The sequence below is a fragment of the Salmo salar genome, chromosome ssa06 (assembly GCF_905237065.1).
Source record: "Salmo salar chromosome ssa06, Ssal_v3.1, whole genome shotgun sequence".
Lineage (NCBI taxonomy): Eukaryota > Metazoa > Chordata > Actinopteri > Salmoniformes > Salmonidae > Salmo > Salmo salar.
In genome coordinates, this window is record NC_059447.1 from 36172566 (window position 1) to 36193990 (window position 21425).

General features: G+C 46.9%; 1 protein-coding gene across 1 annotated transcript in view; it reads right to left on the reverse strand.

Annotated features, from left to right (window-relative positions):
* LOC106607178 (protein TANC2) overlaps positions 1-21425 on the reverse strand; it is a 147105-nt gene that overhangs the window by 9935 nt on the left and 115745 nt on the right. Inside the window, 13 exon segments of the mRNA XM_045720468.1 lie at positions 33-269; positions 366-488; positions 620-728; positions 927-1258; positions 1421-1618; positions 1823-2073; positions 2253-2484; positions 4169-4290; positions 5070-5351; positions 7069-7194; positions 16105-16362; positions 16725-16920; positions 19109-19257. Of these exon segments, the coding sequence (XP_045576424.1) occupies positions 33-269; positions 366-488; positions 620-728; positions 927-1258; positions 1421-1618; positions 1823-2073; positions 2253-2484; positions 4169-4290; positions 5070-5351; positions 7069-7194; positions 16105-16362; positions 16725-16920; positions 19109-19257 (2615 nt within the window).

Genomic DNA, 21425 nt, shown 5'->3' on the forward strand with positions numbered 1-21425 from the left:
AGTATGCACAGTAGTGGTGGTTGGTCCCTGACCTTGGCCTTGCAGGCGCAGAGCGCAGTGACGATGGACAGGTGTCCAGCGGCGGCGGCGTAGCCCAGCGGGGTGAGGCCGCTGTCCGACTCCCCGTCTACGTGCGCTCCGTTCTCCAGCAGCAGGCCGGCTGTCTCCGCGTAGCCCAGGTGGGCGTGGACACACAGCAATGGGGCGTTGTTCAGAACCTCAGAACGGTAGTTAACGTTGGCTCCGCCTAGGACCAACAAACGGCTCACCTAGAGGGAGGAGTGTCAAACATATAACCAATACACCAAACATTTAATGCAATAGTGCTTTGGTTAGGCCACTGCTGGTGTGAGTATGTCCAGTACCTTGATGTTGGGTGTGTAAAGGTTCCTCAGTGAGGCCAGAGCACTGGAGAGCCCCTCTGTGCTGTAAGAGACCCACAGCCCCTGCAGGACTGACGAGGAGACCCCAACCTTCTTACTCAGGCCCTGTGGAAAAGATAACAGTAATATCAACAACAGTGTTACTGCACAGTGGGTAGAAGCCATTGACCCAGATGTTGGATGTGTGCTAGTGTGCTGTAGTGATGTGTTGTGTGGTGGTGGTGGTGTGTCGTTACCTTGAAGATGTGTGCTTTGAGGATGTGGTGGCCCAGCTCTATGGTCTGCTGCCGGTTCAGTTTGCCCTCCTGACGTGAGAACCAGAAGGCCAGGAGCGTGTGGCCACTCCTACAATTACAGAGAGATTGCGAGGAGGAGAACGGAGGAAGAAAATAGGGAAAGTGGAGAAAGATAGATGTAGAGAGAGGGAGAGAAATTAAGAACAGAAAGCTCCACAAATTCAAGCTGTAAACATTTATGTTCCAGGTACACGCTGGATTTGCAGAGGGTCTGTTTGTTCCTCTCAGTGGACCAGTGTCTCCCTACCTCGGGTCACAGAGGAACTTGGTCTTCTCCCCGTCCTCCCTCCAGATGAGCCACTCCCTGAAGGAGGGGTGTGTGAACATACGTGTTCCGTCCCTCCTCCGCACCAGGAAGGGTGACAGCAGCTCCAGTCTCCCCTGGAAATCTTCCCAGTCCAGGGCGGGGCCTCGCACGGCACCAGCGTTCACTGCCCCGTATGCCTGCTCGTCCGTGAGGGGGTGGAGGGAGGCCACGGCCACGTTGAGCAGAGGGAGGGCACGCTCGAAAGACGACTGGGTGGGGAAACGCATGTTGAGCTGCAGGAGGTACACCTCAGCCAGGCTCACCGGCACCACCTGGGGGGGAGACATGGAGAAACACCTCAGGTCAGTTTTGTAAGGAAACATCATATGAACTTTCACAGAAAGAGATAAACACACACAAACAGGCAGAGTATGAAACACAAGCAAAAACCTTGACATACAGTATATAGCTCCAGGACCGAGACACCGACTCACCTTGAAGCTGGAGCTCTTGAGCACCAGGTAACCCTTCTCGATGAGGTCCAGCGTCAGCTTCAGGTAGAGGTAGGAGCCGCGGCTCAGAGCCTTGAGGTGGGTGCTCAGCTTGGCGAAGGCTGCGTTGTCCAGACGCCCGTTGAGAGACACGTTGCTCTGGATCTCAGCACTGCCCTGGATCCGCTGCAGCAGGTAGCCCTGCAGGTCGGGAAGAGAAAGGAGTTCAGCATCACGCTAACTTGGTAATACTATCACCATGACTGCTTTCATCACAATAGTTGATGATAATCGTTTGAAATCACAATTGACTACTTCTACTACAATGATTGAGGTTGAAGTGAGAGATGACTATCAGAGAGTAAAGATGTCAGACAGATGGTTTGGTGTAAACCTGAACCCTACCTGCAGGTCCTGGTCTATGGCATCATTCTCCTCCAGGCGGTCCAGAGAGATACGGTGGAACGGGAGGGGATGTGTGATCTCCTGTAGGGAGGTCCTGACGGTGACCACCAGTTTGAGCCAGGGAGGAAAGCGTTCCATAGTCTTACAGAGGAAGGAGGTGATGGTGTCGCCGTAGTCCGGCTTGTGGAACTCTGCCTCATTCAGCCCGTCTACTAGAATTATCAGGTCCTCCTCACATGCTATCTTCCTCTCTGATGAACACAAAGACAACAACGTTCTTTATCAGGACAAGGAGTGGAAATAATTAACTATTAGCTACTGTTGTTTTTTGGAAAACATGAATGGAGCTGGCCCAAACCCTGAGAGAAAATAACAAGTTATCAAATGCACAGCTCCTATGCAGTTCCATAAAACCTTGAACACCCCTGACCTCTGTGCAGGATGTCGAGGGGCTCCAGCACACCCCTCCTGAAGGCATTGAGGGGGTCCTGGACACAGGAGCGCAGACTGAGGGTGCTCTGCAGGTGGGGCTCCCGCAGCAGCTGCTCCCTGTAGGCCATGAGCTGGGGTGCCCGGCACAGCAGAGCCGCCACGTTGTGGACAAACTCTGGCACCAGGCACGTGTAGGCGTTGTCCGCCTGGCAGTAGTGGTATGCCACCACCTGGGGGGCGATAGAGAGTGGAAGTGAGTGGGGTGGCGGAGATGAAAAAAAAATATTACTTTTATATAGGTGATCCCATTGAAATTGAAAATATATTTTATCTAGATATCTCTGATTATCACACTTTATTTTTCCAAAGAGAGAGGTACATTTAACTGAATCCACAAGCATTTCGCTACACACGCAATAACATCTGCTAATCACGTGTATGTGACCAAAACATTTGGTTTGATTAGGGCGCAAATCAACCCACACAAATATATTCCATCTTGAATCTTCAGCACGTAACAATCAAATAGAACACGAACCAAGCAGGCCTAGGTGACATTCTGTGCCAACTAACCACTATTATCTTTATGACACAAGAGAGTTAAAGCAGACTGAAGCAAAGCTACAGATTGAGGCTTCATTAAAACATTGTTGAAAAACAATACCATGTTACATTATTCATTGAAGAGTGATGACTGCTGTGTAGCTTGTTGTGACTGTCGGGTCTTTGTCTCTAGTGTGTCAGAGGAGCTGACTGGCACTAAGACCCTGGGGGTCTGTAGTTGAATGTACGGTATAATACAGCGCCGCCTTGGATAGAGTGGACTTGGAGTGCTGAAGAAAGCCAGTAGGCTTCACAGACTGGCTCCAACGTAAAGCTTCCCTCAGGAACATTTCAGACTAGATTAGAGAGCTTCACTCAGAAGGTCATACACAGATTTCATAGCCGCATACTTCTGGCCACTGACATCCACAGGGATGTGTGTAGTATTTGTGATGCTTGTGTGTGGTAGAGTTGTGTGTGTGTGTGTAAAGTGTGAGTGTAAAGTATGTGTAGAAAGTGTGTGTGTGTGTGGGTCAACCACTGGAGCAGGCTATCATTAAGAATGCATGTGGCCGCTAAGGGGATCTAATGGCTCGGCTGGAACACTGCTCCCTGGGTCTATGCATATTTCATTAGGCCATAGCACAGAGAGACAGAGGAAACGAGAGAGAGACAGCAAGAGAGGGGGGGGGGGTGAGAGCTTCCCTTTGTTTTTCTGCTGTGTCTGCACAACACCGCCAGTCATGAAAATGGAATGGAGAGAGAGAGAGAGAGAGAGAGAGAGAGAGACGGAGTGAAGAGCCAGATTGGATAGTAGGAGTTGACAGTGGATGAGGAAGAGGGAGAGTGCTAAGTGAATAAAGGAAGACATTAGCATCAGTGTTGCTAAAGAGGATGGGTTAAGGACATAGGGAGAGAGCATGGAGAGAGAAAAGGATGTAGAACAAACGGAATGCAGATAACGGAGAGAAAGAGAAGAGCAGCAGCGGATAGAGAAAATGAATAATAGAGTGAGCAGGGAGAGGACAAGGCCACATGGAGGTGAGAGGGCAGAGACAGCTACCAGACCAGAGACACTGTAGGAAAGAGCTGCTGACACTGAAGAACAAAGGAGCAGGTGAGCAGGCTTTGACTTCAGACCAGCATCAACACACCTTCCCCCTTAGCAATGTCTCAATGACCAGTTAATTAGTTGAATCCGGGCCACGTTCAGTAAGACACACCATTGTAGAACATTCAAATAAAAATAGAACATAGTGTTAACCAGACATGTACCTCTGAGCAAGGATTCACCCAGCTGGTCAGGGGGGGTCTTGAATGGTACTTAAGACTGAGATGCAGCCGTGGTGTGGTGGTGTAGGAGTACTGTACCTGTGAGGCGAGCCGCCGTAAAGCCTCCTCCTGGCGTCTCCTCATCTCGGGGGTGCCAGGGCAGCTGCCCCCCAGGGTGCCGTGGGAGTGCTGGGGCTGGGTGAGGGGCAGGGTCTCCCCATCTGAGAGAGAGAGAGAAGGGAGCAGAAAGAGGGAGAAGTACGTTTATAGATCAAGTTGAGTGCATCTACTGTGTGCATTATTTACAGACACAAGGATGCTTTTCATATGCATCTTAAGACACATACCCAGTACCAGTGGTGTAAAATTACTTTAAAATACTACTTAAGTATTTTTGGGGGGCATCTGTACTTTACTATTTATATGTGTGACAACTTTTAATCCACTACATCCCCCCCCAAAATAATATACTTTTTACTCCATACATTTTCCCTGACACCCAAAAGTACTCGTTACATGCTGAATGCTTAGCAGGACAGGAAAATTGTCAAATTCACACGCTTATCAAGAGAACACATGGTCATCCCTACTGCCTCTGATCTGGCAGACTCACTAAACACAAATGCATCGTTTGTAAATTATGTCTGAGTGTACCCCTGGCTATCTACATTTTAAAAACAAGAAAATGGTACCATATGGTTTGCTCAATATAAGGAATTTGAAATTATTTATACTTTTACTTATGTTACTTATGTATATTTTTCCAATTCCATTTACTTTTGATACTTAAGTATATTTAGAATCAAATACTTTTACTCAAGGAGTATTTTACTGGGTGACTTTCACTTGAGTAACTTCCTATTAAGGTATCTGTACCTTTACTCAAGTATGACAATTGGGTACTTTTTCCACCACTGCCCAGTATAACAGGTCCTTCTAGCAGCAGCCAGCATGGATCATTGTTACACACACACACTCCTGTAGGACAGTATAAGCGTACGTTTGGGCGAGGCGTGGGGGCTGTCCGAGGCGATCTGCCTCATGCGGTTGCCGTGGCAGCTAAGTGCCACCAGGCGGGAGATGATGGCAGTCTTGCCAAAGCCCACGTTGCCCACGACAACTACACCTCGATTGGCTGCCGAGTCGTCGCCGTGAAGACGGGTGTCCACTTCCTGGAAGAGCCACTCCCTCCCGGTGAAGAGCGAATCAGCTGTAAGGCTGGGCACCTCGAACAGAAGGGGCTTGAGGGCGATATCCGGGGGGCGGTAGGGGGCAAAGCGTACTGGAGAGAGAGGGGAAGGGGACAGATTATAGGTGAGGGAAAAGACACAGGCCTTGATGTGTAGAGTCCACTGCACTGTCATTGTCATTTCCTCAGTGCAACGTCAGCTTGTCACCCATAGAGGGGGATGTTCATCAAAATAACACACACCATGGGTGAACGCCACCATAGGGCTTCATACTAAGAACTACATAATGAAACAGAATTACTAAGTGTACGGGTAGATAATGCATGTATATAACAAGTACATATGGTTAGCAGAGCGGGGGACAGGGGATTAGATAACATTTTGTAGTAGAGGGATACTGTACTCCTACTAATACAGCACCACTAGTTTAATAAGCACATTATAACATGGCATTAACTGATGTAGAACAGTATAATGCCTTATAATGGGAGAAGAGAAAGAGAGGAGCATCACTTACGTGAGTTAGATTGCCAGGCATGGCTGTAAGCAGAAGCTGAGGCAGAGGACAGAGGAGAGAGACAACGCAAGAGGAGAGAGAGACAAAGCATGAGAAAGAGAGAGAGATGGAAGGGCAGGGGAAGAGGAGGAGAAAGGGGAAGATGGATGGGAGGGTTGGTGCAGCTAGCTAGCAGAGGAGAGGAGAGGGGATGGTGAGAGGGAGGGATGGAGGGAGCAGGGTGGTGGGGAGCCACACCCAATGTTTCATCCCTGATCCTAGGATGAAGCCTCAGACACATACAAATATCGTTTGAGCATATTTCTTGTTCTTGGAGCCCATGTTTTCTGTACATGCCTCAGAGCCGAGGTTGTGAGAATGTGCGTGTCCAGTAGTTCTGTACTGAGGAGTAAGAAAGGCAAAGGTAACGTGATATCTCTGTATGAGTTTTCATTTCCCGGTGTGGTCTGATCTTAAGGGAGAAAGTGCTGTGGTAAGCATGATAGTGTGGCAGGCAGGGGGCTAAAAATACAGTCAGAGAGAGGAATAGAGGGAGAGGTATAGAGAATTGGAGAAAGATAGGGTGTGTGCATACATCTGAATATCTGTGTGTGTGTGCAAGTCTGTTTGTGCGTGTTCATTGTGTGTTCAGTGTGTGTGCCTTTGCTAGTGTGAGTGTGATTTAAGCCTTATAAAGCCTTGGCCATGAGTGATGGGACCTCAGACAGGACCCCTGCAGTGACAGATGAGCCAGGGAGTGATGAGGAGCGAAGGTCGATAACATTGATCTGGGAGGGGAGACGGATTAAGGTGTACCAGGGTGTGTGTGTGTCTGTGTGTGTGTGTGTGGTGTACCAGGCCCAAAGGGAGGGTTGCATCACCCGATACCAGGCAGGGATAGGGGTTTAGAGGGACAGAGTGCACCAAGTATGTCTACACAGATATTCACTCACAAATAATACTTACTAACACACTGACTTACATGTATACTCCAAGACACACACAATCTCTCTCTCAAACACACCTAGACAGATTTTGGGCATGGTCAAGGTAGAGTGGGAGTAAATAGGAAGATGAAGCAGATTTAGCACACACCACAAAATTACCCATCACAACCCTCGCCCCTAAATCACCCCAAATCCACTCCCTGACCCCCCCCACACTTCCATTTCCTCATCCATCTACCCCCCCCCCCCCCCACCCACCCCACCCCCACCAGTATCCCACACACTCAGATCCTAACCATGCCCACTCAGATCCTAAACCGGCCCACTTATCCACCAGACCCCCACCCAGAGTGATATGAGGCCTACCTCTGAGGTCGTGTCCGGAGCGCCCGGCCCCAGAGTTCTGACGGGGCATCCTGAGGGAGGTCCTCAGGGGAGTGTGTCTCTGCTCATCCAGGTAGGCCAGGTCCTCCAGGTGGGCCGAACTCGTGGCTGATGTGTGTGTGTATGTGTGTGGTAAATGGGTGCAACAGATGAGAGAGAAGAAAAACAGAATTAGTCAAACAAAGCCAGGAATCACTGAACCGCCTAAACCTGAATGCTAAATTGCTAATGCTAACGACAGACACCCTTGGAAACAGACAAACCTATCAGTTCCATACCTCACCATTGAGATCCACCACGAACAAGACCCATTTGAAATCCAACCCCAAGCAAACAGAAGTAGTTTAAAAGTGTCAGTGTCCAAGACTAATGTGAACTAATGTGTGTAGCTATAGCGTGGTAGAGTGTATGTGTGTTTGAGCCTGTGTGAAAGTGTGTGATCTCATACACACCAAACTCACTTCCTTCCTCGGACGACCCCTTTTCCAGATAGTTTGTTTAGTTGTTCCCCTCTCTGTTAACAATATACCCAAGTCTGGAGCGCTTCCAGTTGTCCCAAAAACCACTGTCTCTCAATAGGAAGAAAAAAAAGTGTAGGAAGATAATGCAGTAAAGACTTTTCAGCTTTAGGATAAGAACTTTATGGATAATGACAGAGATAACCTCGTGCTACAGGGAGGGACTGACAACGCACCTCCTTCCTTCCTGTCAGGAAAAGAGTGTAATCCTGTTTTTTTTAATGGGCTTCAATAAAACCCTGCATACCCACATAGCATAAAGTTCTGAACCACTGGGCTAGCTGGCGCTAACAACAATTAAATGGAAGAAAATAAGTTCTACCCACCACTCACCTAAACTGCAACCTGTGATCTGTTTTACCTATGGCAGGGATCCCTCCCAGACTACTACCTTTCCACGGCAATACAGCTAAAACTGTAGCAGGCATGTGGCGACTGGGATCTCAGATTTACGGGGACCTTGGTTTGTGGGGACCTTGGTGTGGGCGAGCAGCTGTATTAGACTCGATTTTAGATGAGTTTATTAGTCACATGCACAGGGTCGCAGATGTAATTGCAGGGTAAAGTGAAATTCTTAAGCTCATTGCTCCAACAGTGCAGGTCAAAAAGAGAAGTGAATGAAACAACACTAAAAATAATAATATATGATCCTCTGCAGCAGAGGTAACTCTGGGTCTTCCTTTCCCGTGGCGGTCCTCATGAGAGACACTTGCATTTAGCGCGTGATGGTTTTGTGACACCGCTTGAAGAAACGTTCACATTTTCCAGATTGACTGACCTTCATATCTTAAAAGTAATGATGGACTGTCATTTCTCTTTGCTTATTTGAGCTGTTCTTGCCATAATATGGACTTGGTCTTTTACCAAAATAGGGCTATCTTCTGTATACCACCCCTACCTTGTCACAACACAACTGATTGGCTCAAATGCATTAAAAAGGAAAGAAATCCCACAAATTAACTTAAGGCAAACCTGTTAATTGAAATGCGTTCCAGGTGACTACCTCATGAAGCTGGTTGGGAGAATGCCAAGCATGTGCAAAGCTATCATCAAGGCAAAGGGTGGCTATTTGAAGAATCTCAAATGTAAAATATATTTTGATTTGTTTAACACTGTTTTGGTTACTACATGATTCCATATGTGTTATGTCATAGTTTTGATGTCTTCACTATTATTCTACAATGTAGAAAATAGTAAAAATAAAAGAAAAACCCTTGAATGAGTAGGTGTTTCCAAACTTTTGACTGGTACTGTACATATTTAAAACATAATCAATGATAAATGTCCATGGGGGTAGCCACTGCCATAGCTCATAGGGCTTGACGTGGAGCTATGGAGACATTTTCATACTCTATCACGTTACTTAGGTGGAGTTGGGTTTGTGTTTTATGTATTTTTAATAGTCATTGCCATGTGAGAGATGTGCTGGGAGAGAGAGAGAGAAGGAAAGTGGGAGGGAGGAGTGCGTTTCTGCAGAACAGAATGTCAAGGCTCATAAGGTAGTCTCTCTGTCAGTTGGAGTAATCTAGTGCATTTGAACCAGGAGATCAGAGCCATTTTGAAAGTGAGCTTGACTACATAGGATGAAAGAGAGCAGACGGAGACGAGAGAGGCAGGAGGTAGAGATGGAGGAGGTGGTTGGAAGAGGAGGGCAAGAGAGAGGAGAGGTGAGGAGAGAAAGACAAGTTAGAGGGAAAGGGGAGGGAGCGAGGTAGAAGAAAGAGAGGATATATGGAGTGAGAGCGGAGAGCTTCTTGTTCAGAGCCCAGTGTGGGTGGCTGCCCCTGCTCTGCTCCTGAGGCGTGTAGCAGGACAGCAGACCACAGCATCCCTACCTAATGCTCCCCTGCTCCCTCTGAGCAATGATCCTCACTGAATCACTCCTCTCCTGTCAATGGCGTGTGTGCGATGATCAAAGTTTCTATACAGTCATCCAATCCACCATTTCACAATGTCCCCAGTTTACAAGATGCCACAGGCTAGAGCTGTATTTATAAGCTGACATACTGTCATATTTGACATGATTTGTCCCATTATCACTTCCAGGCTTGCAACTGGACTGAGTTATGTTGGGCAGAACATAATCACAACAATCATCTATCCCCTACATGAATTTTGGTGATGTCCAACAGAACACTGTCTCCAATTGGATGAGGAACTGTGGCGGCCTATTCCCCAGCTACCACCACAAAGTCCCAAAGGCCAAAGGATTGTAGGTCATATTATTTCCTATACTCGCACAGTAAACAGAGAGAATGCTCTCCCTCGCCCTCCATTTGGCAAATCTGACCATAATTCTATCCTCCCGATTCCGCTTACAAGCTAAAATTAAAGCAGGACGCACCAGTGACTCGATCAATAAAAAAGTGGTCAGATGAAGCAGATGCTAAACTACAGGACTGTTTTGCTAGCACAGACTGGAATATGTTCCAGGATTCCTCCGATGGCATTGAGGAGTACACCACATCAGTCATTGGCTTCATCAATGACGTTGTCCCCACAGTGACCGTACGTACATACCCCAACCAGAAGCCATGGATTACAGGCAACATCCGCTCTGAGCTAAAGGCTAGAGCTCCCGCTTTCAAGGAGCGGGACTCTAACCCGGAAGCTTGTAAGAAATCCCGCTATGCCCTCCGACGAACCATCAAACAGGCAAAGCCTCAATATAGGACTAAGATCAAATCAGACCACACCGGCTCTGACGCTCGTCGGATGTGGCAGGGCTTGCAAACCATTACAGACTACAAAGGGAAGCACAGCCGAGAGCTGCCCAGTGACACGAGCGTACCAGACGAGCTAAACTACTTCTATGTTCGCTTCGAGGAAAATAGCACTGAAACATGCATGAGAGCACCAGCTGTTTTGGAAGATTGTGTGATCACGCTCTCCGCAGCCGATGTGAGTAAGACCATTAACCTGTTGGGGGTAGGGGGCAGTATTGACACGGCCGGATAAAAAACGTACCCGATTTAATCTGGTTACTACTCCTGCCCAGTAACTAGAATATGCATATAATTATTGGCTTTGGATAGAAAACACCCTAAAGTTTCTAAAACTGTTTGAATGGTGTCTGTGAGTATAACAGAACTCATATGGCAGGCAAAAACCTGAGAAGATTCCTTACAGGAAGTGCCCTCTCTGACAAGATCTTGTTCTTCTTGTCTCTGTTTATTGAAGACTGAGGATCTTTGCTGTAACGTGACACTTCCTACGGCTCCGGTAGGCTCTCAGAGCCCGGGAAAAAGCTGAATGATATCGAGGCAGCCCCAGGCTGAAACACATTATCGCTTTTGGCAAGTGGCCGATCAGAGGACAATGGGCTTAGGCGCGTGCACGAGTCGACCCCGTGCTTTATTTTCTTTCGTCTTTTTACCTAAACGCAGATTCCCGGTCGGAATATTATCGCTTTTTTACGAGAAAAATGGCATAAAAATTGATTTTAAACAGCGGTTGACATGCTTCGAAGTACGGTAATGGAATATTTAGAATTTTTTTGTCACGAAATGCGTCGTGCGCGTGACCCTTATTTACACTTCGGATAGTGTCTTGAACGCACGAACAAAACGCCGCTATTTGGATATAACAATGGATTATTTGGAACCAAACCAACATTTGTTATTGAAGTAGCAGTCCTGGGAGTGCATTCTGACGAAGAACACCAAAGGTAATCAAACTTTTCTAATAGTAAATCGGAGTTTGGTCAGGGCTAAACTTGGTGGGTGTCTAAATAGCTAGCCGTGATGGCTGGGCTATCTACTCAGAATATTGCAAAATGTGCTTTCACCGAAAAGCTATTTTAAAATCGGACACCTCCATTGCACAAAGGAGTTCTGTATCTATAATTCTTAAAATAATTATGTTTTTTTGTGAACGTTTATCGTGAGTAATTTAGTAAATTCACCGGAGGTTTGCTAATGTCAAAAACTGGTTTTTGATATAAATATGAACTTGATTGAACAAAACATGCATGTATTGTATAACATAATGTCCTAGGTGTGTCATCTGATGAAGATCATCAAAGGTTAGTGCTGCATTTAGCTGTGGTTTTGTTTTTTGTGACATTATATGCTAGCTTGAAAAATGGGTGTCTGATTATTTCTGGCTGGGTACTCTGCTGACATAATCTAATGTTTTGCTTTCGCTGTAAAGCCTTTTTGAAATCGGACAGTGTGGTTAGATAAAGGAGAGCCTTGTCTTTAAAATGCTGTAAAATAGTCATATGTTTGAAAAATTTAGTTTTTGTATTTTTGAGGAATTTGTAATTCGCGCCACGCCTATCATTGGATATTGGAGCAGGTGTTCCGCTAGCGGAACGTCTAGATGTAAGAGGTTATTAACATGACGTGTACTGCGAGCATGCAACTGGCAAGTATCTTCACTGACATTTTCAACCGCTCCCTATCCGAGTCTGTAATACCAACATCTTAAGCAGTCCACCATAGTCCCTGTGCCCAAGAACACTAAGGTAACCTGCCTAAATGATTCTCGACCCGCAGCACTCACGTCTGTAGCCATGAAGTGCTTTGAAAGGCTGGTCATGGCTCACAACACCATTCTCCCAGAAACCCTAGACCCACTCCAATTTGCATACCACCCTAACAGATCCACAGATGACGCAAACTCTATTGCACTCCATACTGCCCTTTCCCACCTAGACAAAAGGAACACCTATGTGAGAATGCTATTCATTGACTACAGCTCAGCGTTCAACATCATAGTGCCCTCAAAGCTCATCAATAAGCTAAGGACCCTGGGACAAAACACCTCCCTCTGCAACTGGATCGTGGACTTCCTGACGGGCCGCCCCAAGGTGGTAAGGGTAGGTAACAACACATCCGCTACGCTGATCCTCAACACAGGGGCCTCTCAGGGGTGTGTGCTCAGTCCCCTCCTGTAGTCCCTGTTCACTCATGACTGCACGGCCAGGCACGACTCCAAAACCATCATTAAGTTTGCAGATGACCCAACAGTGGTAGGCCTGATCACCGACAACGACGAGACAGCCTATAGGGAGGAGGTGGTGCCAGGACAACAACCTCTCCCTCAACGTGATCAAGACAAAGGAGATGATTGTGGACTACAGGAAAAAGAGGACTGAGTACGCCCCATTCTCATCGACGGGGCTGCGGTGGAGCAGGTTGAGAGCTTCAAGTTCCTTGGTGTCAAAATCACCAACAAACTATTTTTTTAAATTATTATTATTTTAACCTTTATTTAACTAGGCAAGTCAGCTAAGAACAAATTATTATTTACAATGACGGCGTAGGAAGAGTGGGTTAACTGCCTTGTTCAGGGGCAGAACGACAGATTTTTACCTTGTCAGGTCGGGGATTCGATCTGGCAACCTTTCGGTTACTGGCCCAATGCTCTAACCACTAGGCTACCTGCCTGGTCCAAGCACACTAAAACAGTCGTGAAGAGGGCACGACCAAACCTATTCCTCCTCAGGAGAATGAAAAGATTTGGCATGGGTCCTCAGATCCTCAAAAGGTTCTACAGCTGCACCATCGAGAGCATCCTGACAGGTTGCATCACTGCCTAGTATGGCAACTGCTCGGCCTCCGACCGCAAGGCACTACAGAGAGTAATGAGAACGTCCCAGTACATCACTGGGGCCAAGCTTCCTGCCATCCAGGACCTCTATACCAGGCGGTGTCAGAAGAAGAAAGAAATTGCCAAAGACTCCAGCCACCCTAGTCATAGACTGTTCTCTCTGCTACCGCACGGCAAGCGGTACCAGAGTGCCAAGTCAAGGTCCAAGAGGTTTCTAAACAGCTTCTACCCCCAAGCCATAAAACTCCTGAACATCTAATCAAATGGCCACCCAGACTATTTGCATTGCCCCCCCCCCTTTACACCGCTGATACTCTGTTGTTATCATCTATGCATAGTCACTTTAATAACTCATGCCACATGTACATATTACCTCAACTAACTGGTGCCCCCGCACATTGACCCTGTATATAGTCTCGCTATTGTTATTTTACTGCTGCTCTTTAATTACTTGTTACTTTTATTTCTTATTCATTATATATAATGAATAAGAAATAAAAGTATATATAAAAAAAAATATATATATATTTTTTTTATATATATATTTTTTTATATATATATATTTTTAAACTGCATTGTTGGTTAGGGGCTCGTAAGTAAGCATGACACTAAGGTCTACACCTGTTGTATTCGGCGCATGTGACTAATACAATTTGATTTGAATGCTGCAGTGGAGGACTTGGGGCGCCGCACTCGTTCTCTCCAACATTCACACTTTATCTCGCTCCGCTCCCTCGTTACCAGGGTGCCTCCCTCCTATCTTTCTCTCTCTGTGTGATTCTCTCTCTCCATCTCCCCCTCCATCTCTCCTTCCAGAGGGACTATGCCCATGGCTTTGATGTTTCAGTGCTGCCTGGGCCAAGCCTCTCCATGCCCAGTTTATCCTCCCTCTTTTTCTTCTCTCTATCCATCTTTCACACTCCCCTCTCTCTCTACTAAACTAATGTTGCTCATTCCTTCCATCTTACTGTCCTGATGACTGGAATCTATGCCACACATTCTCCCCTTTTCTCCTATATCCGTTTGTCTTTTTTCCTTTTATCAGTGTCCCCCCTACTGTATATCCATCTGCTGGTAGCCCTTTCTCTCTCTATTCCTCTATCAGTTTGTCTCTCTCTTTACATCTCTATTCCTTTCCCTTTCTCGCTCCTATATCAGTCTCCTCCCCCATTCTCCCACCATACCCAGCTTTCTTCCCTGACTCTTCAATAAGCTTTGTTTGCACTTCACTCCTCTCAGTGGCCTCTTAGAGGGCATGTGTCAGAAGTCAAAAGAAAAAGGCCAAACAACGTAAACCCCTGTATGATCGATCCCTTAAACAGCTCCATTCATCTCACTGGATAGGTCAAGTCAGAGGTGAGAAGCTACAGGCTTTTTTAGAACCAGCTTTCTATGCTGCTTTTATATGCCCTGACATAGAGAGGACATTGAAAACACATGTTTGAACACTTTTAGGGGGATCTGTGGGGCTTTCCTCACCCTGAAGGAATGCTTTACCCTGGCATCCATGGTATTCACCCCCAGGTACTGTGAGGACATTAACGTTCCCTATTCCCATTAAAGTTAATGTCGGAGGGGCACAGGGGGTTAACTTCATTGGGATAGGGGGCAGCATTGGGAAGTTTGGATGAAAAGCGTGCCCAGAGTAAACTGCCCGTTTCTCAGGCCCAGAAGCTGGAATATGCATATCATATTTGGATAGAAAACACTCTAAAGTTTCCAAAACTGTTAAAATAATGTCTGTGAGTATAACAGAACTCATATGGCAGGCAAAAACCTGAGAAAAAAACAACCAGGAAGTGGGGAATCTGAGGTTTGTAGTTTTTTTTTAAAGTGATTGCCTATCCAATATCCTGTGTCTATGGGGTCAGATTGCACTTCCTAAGGCTTCCACTAGATGTCAACAGTCTTTAGAAAGTTGTTTCAGGCTTCCATTGTGAAAGGGGAGAGAATAAGACCACTCAAAGCAGGTGGCTCAGCTGAAAGCCTTTAGTTGTTTATCGCGCGCGGCCGTGAGTGCGAGCTCCGTTCCCTTTCAAATGACAACGGAATTGTCCGGTTGGAATATTATTGACGATTTATGATAAAAACATCCTAAAGATTCATTATATACATCGTTTGACATGTTTCTACGAACTGTAATGGAACTTTGACTTTTCGTCTGGACTTTGTGCTCGTGCTTTGTGCATTTGGATTACTGGACTAAACGTGCGAACAAAAAGGAGGTATTTGGACATAAAGATGAACTTTATCGAACAAAACAAACATTTATTGTCTAACATGGAGACCTGGGAGTGCCATCAGATGAAGATCATCAAAGGTAAGTGATTCATTTTAACGCTATTTCTGACTTTTGTGACAACTCTCCTTGGTTGGAAAATGGCTGTATGGTTTTCTGTGGCTAGGAGCTGACCTAACATAATCGCATGGTGTGCTTTTGCCGTAAAGCCTTTTTGAAATCGGACACTGTGGCTGGATTAACAAGAAGTTTATCTTTAAAATGGTGTATAATACTTGTATGTTTGAGGAATTTTAATTATGAGATTTCTGTTTGAATTTGGCGCCCTGCAATTTCACTGGCTGTTGGCGAGGTAGGACGCTAGCGTCCCGAACGATCCCAGAGAGGTTAAATAAGAGCACCTAAATGAGATGGGAACACTCAGTCAGTCTCGGATGTTGAGAAGGGGGTCAATTCCAATTTGGTAACTAGATATCACACATTTATGAAAGTAATATAGCCAAACCCTATAAGGATTTTCCATTAATTCTGAGTTTCAGGTCATTGTCTAAATGGAAATTGATATAGAACAGACCCAAACTTTCAAAGGGTAACGAATCTCCTACCTTTAGCGGCACATTAATTTGTATGCCACTTTGGCCTAAAAGTGTGCAATGAAATGTGGTAAACAAATAAACAAGAGGTGTGGCTGGCACAGTGACTCACCTGCCACAGAGTTGGGCCGGGGCATGAGGTAGAGGGGGATGGAGTGGGCAGAGTGGGAGGAATGGGCCGTCTCCAGGCTCCTCTCTGGGATCTTGTTCAGGCTGTAGGTGGAGGCAGCCATGTTCTCATCCACGCGGTACAGGAACGAGTCTGTGCCCGAACACTTCTGGGTCTGCCACAGCTTCAGGCTACCCCGCGAGCCCTCCCCGTGCTTCCCCCCACCCCGGTCAGCATTCTCAGAGTAGCTGGTCAGTGTGGCTGTCAGATAAAAGGTAGTTTAGACAAATATATGCCGTGTTACAGTCCTTTAGAGACTCTGCATAGTTTAAAACTGAGGCTCATGGAGCAAGGCGAGTTTACTCTTCATTCAATTACACACCTCAAAGTAAATGTTATAACAATAAGAAAATCTAACAGTAGAGCCCATAAGGATATAAAGCAAACATATTTAAATGCAGCTAATCCCATCACCTGGCTTTTCCAAAATGTAAAGAATTAAAACATGAGTATATCAAATTGTTACAGAAAACATGGCTTTCAGCGTAAACGTTTGGCATGTCAGGAAATACATGGGAAACATTACATAACTTCCACAAAATAAGTGAGCGTCTGTCCCTCACCGATGATGCCGCTGTCCCTGCTCTCCAGGGTGGAGGTGGGGCTGGTGATGGAACCATAGGCGCAGTCTCCGGAGGCGTGGTTCCCGGGGGCCCCTCCGGGGGGCAGCGTGGAGCAGGGGCTTCCTGCAGGGGGGGAGGCTGTGCTGCTGGCCAGGCTGGAGCAGGGGCTGATCCGCTGGGTCACTGACATCATGCCCTGGTAGGGAGGGAGGAAGGGTCAGGTCTATACTGAAGTACAGTGATACACCGGACTGCATCAACCCATGAGAAATGATCAGGTAAATTAGCCATGATTAAATTATGATAAGGCACAACCAGTTGACATATCACATGTACAAAGTAGCCTACACACACGTGCACACACACACACCATAGAGCGACAAAACGAGAAAGAATGCTAGGATCAGCAATCATTGATACAGTCCTTGCCTGCCATATTATTCCAGTGCATGTGTAACCGTAGTCATCCCTTTTTAATATCTTTTGATGACTCATGCAATTATTTTCATGAGTGAACCATTTTTTGCAATATAATGAATTCTAATTCAGTAGAATATCAATACGTTTAGTGAGCCACGCAAGTAGAATAGATTCAGTTATACTTTGATCTATTGAGCAGGGGCAGGGAGAGAGAGAGGCAAGCCCACCTCCAGGCATGCTGGATTCTTATTCCAGACAATCTGTTCATCAATTATCCATGGCCCTGGCTCTAAATGAAAAACGAATTGATTTGGACATTAGTCATTTAAAAATAAATCTCCCGATTAGTCAGAATAGCATAGAAATACACAGAAGTGGCCGGGAGACCAGGAAATTAGCAGAGGTGAGTGACTTCTTAGGGAAGGTTTGGCGCAAGACAGAGGGCATCCAAGTATGGAATGCTCCTTGGTCATAACAACTCTGCTGTGATTCGGATGTGTTTAGGGAGGCGCCGTAGACATGAATATAGAACGGGAGGTTCCCTCCCACCTAGCCTACCCAGACTGCTTGCATGGGAGTGGCAGGCCTCTAAACTGGGACTTGAGAAAACCAGGGCTGGGTTTTTGTTACCACTGCAGTTTGGCACGAAGGACCGAACCAAAGGCATACTGCTGAGCTGTGTAGAACAAGGGGTGCATCTCAATAGTCTAAACAAGCTCTCCTCGTCTCCTTCCACTCACCTCAACAGATCAGAAAGACCGACAAAGGCAAAATGGGCCAGAGTCAGATCCTTGCTGATGAAGGACACCAGAGGTGGAAGGCACCAGTTAAGATGCACCCAACGTGTCAAGTGTGGAAAAGTGGGTCAGGCTTTAAGGTGGAGTCGCTCCAGCACCGTTGGCTCTGCCATTGGATAGGCCTCTGTGGAGGCACACTGCTTAGACAAAAAGATGTGGCATGCGGCAGGCAGTTTTAACGACCGAGGTAGCGGGTTACCATGCCCTGGGCCTCAGCTGCCCTAGGTCACGGTATGTTGGTTCTGCTCTGCAGGAGTGAAGGAGAGCCTAGCGCCCCTCACTCCGAGTTAGGTTATCCATAACTCACAGGATTGATCTTCACAAACATATTCCGAGCCAGCGCATAGTGATGTCAGGGGCCATTGAGTTTGCCGTAAACAAATTACGTAATCTACAAAATGGTCCACTTGGTTCCGAAGCTTAAGAGGCCTTGGAAAGTGATCTGCACATCCCACTGTTTGGGGGTGTGCTTCTATAGCTGTGGGGCCCTTATAAGCTGGACCACATTGTGTGTTGGCCACCTACAGTAGTGACTATTGGAGTACCATTGATCTAGGGGAAAGCCTGTACTTTGTATCCTGATGCCATGATGGGTCTTTAAAGACTCAAAAGTATTGACAAACTAATAATATACTGTAACAGTGCATGACAGAAGGGTGTGTAACCTACCTGTCCGTGGTCGTCCATGTCGTACTGTACTATAGTGTGTGTGTAGTGTGCGTGTGTGTAACCTACCTGGCTGTCGTCGTGGTCGTCCATGTCGTACTGTACTATAGTGTGTGTGTAGTGTGCGTGTGTGTAACCTACCTGGCTGTCGTCGTGGTCGTCCATGTCGTACTGTACTATAGTGTGTGTGTAGTGTGCGTGTGTGTAACCTACCTGGCTGTCGTCGTGGTCGTCCATGTCGTACTGTACTATAGTGTGTGTGTAGTGTGCGTGTGTGTAACCTACCTGGCTGTCGTCGTGGTCGTCCATGTCGTACTGTACTATATTGTGTGTGTAGTGTGCGTGTGTGTAACCTACCTGGCTGTCGTCGTGGTCGTCCATGTCGTACTGTACTATATTGTGTGTGTAGTGTGCGTGTGTGTAACCTACCTGGCTGTCGTCGTGGTCGTCCATGTCGTACTGTACTATAGTGTGTGTGTAGTGTGCGTGTGTGTAACCTACCTGGCTGTCATCGTGGTCGTCCATGTCGTACTGTGAGCCTGGCTGTCCCTCGTTCATCTTGTCTCCCAGTAGGAAGCCCAGGCGCGTCATCAGGGTGTTGGCTGCCTCGTCCACAGAGGGAGGGGGGCCCAGCTCCTGGCTCTCCTCACCTAGAGGGAGAGGGGGAGAGATGGAGAGATGGAGAAAGGATTCAGGTCAACACCACAGTACAGCGATACAGATACCAGGAGAAATATGTATTGATCTGCAGCAGATTAAGCTCGAGGGGATCAATTCTCAATCCGGAACCATAATGAGGCAACTCCTTAATCTAGTCAAAGAGCCTTTGGCTTGCTCTCAGTTTAGTTGAATTGAAAGAATCGTGTGCACTGCTCAACCACCAAAGACAACCACCAAATTTCTCACCCCAACACACACATAACTTAGAGATTAATGTACAGAGCTCGTAACAATTCCCCCAGACACAAAAACACTACAGTTCCTACAACAAATCCCCTTGGAGGAAGTTCCTGTACCTTACACACCTTGGCTATCAATCTGTCCTTCACAAAAAATGTAAGCTATCCCACAATCCCCTGCGGCAGGACGTCGGGTGGACTGTACATCGATCCTACAGTATGTGAAAGCAGAGAGATGGAGCGAGGTGAGCACAGCGTTGGGGAGAGCAAACTGGCTCTGGGACACTGAGGAAGACCGGAATAAACAGGGGAGGGCTTGGAAGGATTAACAACCCATTTCTATTATTCAGACCAGGACCCCTCCACAAAAATAAGTCTGGGAGAGGAGACTGATGAAAAATGACTTCATTTCACCTCACTATTAAGGGGTTGGTCATGAGCATTCCAAGCACAATTTCTGCCACGTATTAGTAGCTTGTGTTCAAGTAGCAGCTGTCCCTGCTTAAATATCCCCCTCTTTCACGAGGACGGCTCTTAATGCTAAAGACAATCTGGCTAATCTTAAACAGCATGTTCATATTACATCAGGCAATCAAGTTAATCAAGCTACTGGAATGCTCCGAGCATGTGCTTAATCCTCTGTGATGTTATTTAACTAGCTGACAGTTGTATTAGCATAAACAAGCGTCAGTGTAGTCTGCACTCCCGAGCCAATAGAAGACCCTAGAACGGCTCTCATCATCACTACGTGTTTAGCACCCAAATGAGGCAGCAGTCAGTCCAACACAAAGACGGCAGATGGGAGAAGACCAACGCCCCGTCTCGTTGAAGGAGTGGAGCGGAGAGAAAGAAGGAAGAGAGGAGTAGGCGAGGTGACACTTTGTCTGCTCCTCTGACAGACATGTTGCTGGTCCAACGGACAGGTCAAAGGAAGTGGCGGAAACCAATAAAAACAGGAGACGGCCATCTGGACGCCTGGTCTGTTTGACCTGTGTGCAACAGTCACCGCCCCTACACCACCACAGACCATAAATTTGTATCAATGGAGACAACCCCGTGTTGACTACTCCGCTGTGTCAAAATAAGACTCCTCAACAATTGACCAGACACAGACAGACAGAGAGACAGACAGAGAAAGACAGACAGACAGAGAGACAGACAGACAAAGACAGACAGACAGACAGACAGAGCGAGACAGACAGACAGAGCGAGACAGACAGACAGAGCGAGACAGACAGACAGAGCGAGACAGACAGACAGACAGACAGACAGACAGAGACACAGACAGAGAGAGACACAGACAGAGAGAGACACAGACAGAGAGAGACACAGACAGACAGACAGAGATGCAGACAGACAGACAGACAGAGAGAGACACAGACAGACAGAGAGAGACAGACAGACAGAGACAGACAGACAGACACAGACAGAGAGACAGACAGAGACAGACAGACACAGACAGACAGACACAGACAGACAGAGACACAGACACAGACAGACAGAGACACAGACAGACAGACAGACACAGACAGACAGAGACACAGACAGACAGACAGACAGACAGACAGACAGACAGACAGACAGACAGACAGACAGACAGACAGAGAGACAGAGACACAGACAGACAGAGACACAGACAGACAGACAGACAGACAGAGAGAGACAGACAGACAGACAGACAGAGAGAGACACAGACAGACAGAGAGAGAAAGACACAGACAGACAGAGAGAGAAAGACACAGACAGACAGACAGACAGAAGACAGACAGACAGAGACAGACAGACAGACAGACAGAGACACAGACAGACAGACAGAGAGAGACAGACAGACAGAGACACAGACAGACAGACAGAGAGAGACAGACAGACAGACAGAGAGAGACACAGACAGACAGACAGACAGACAGACAGACAGACAG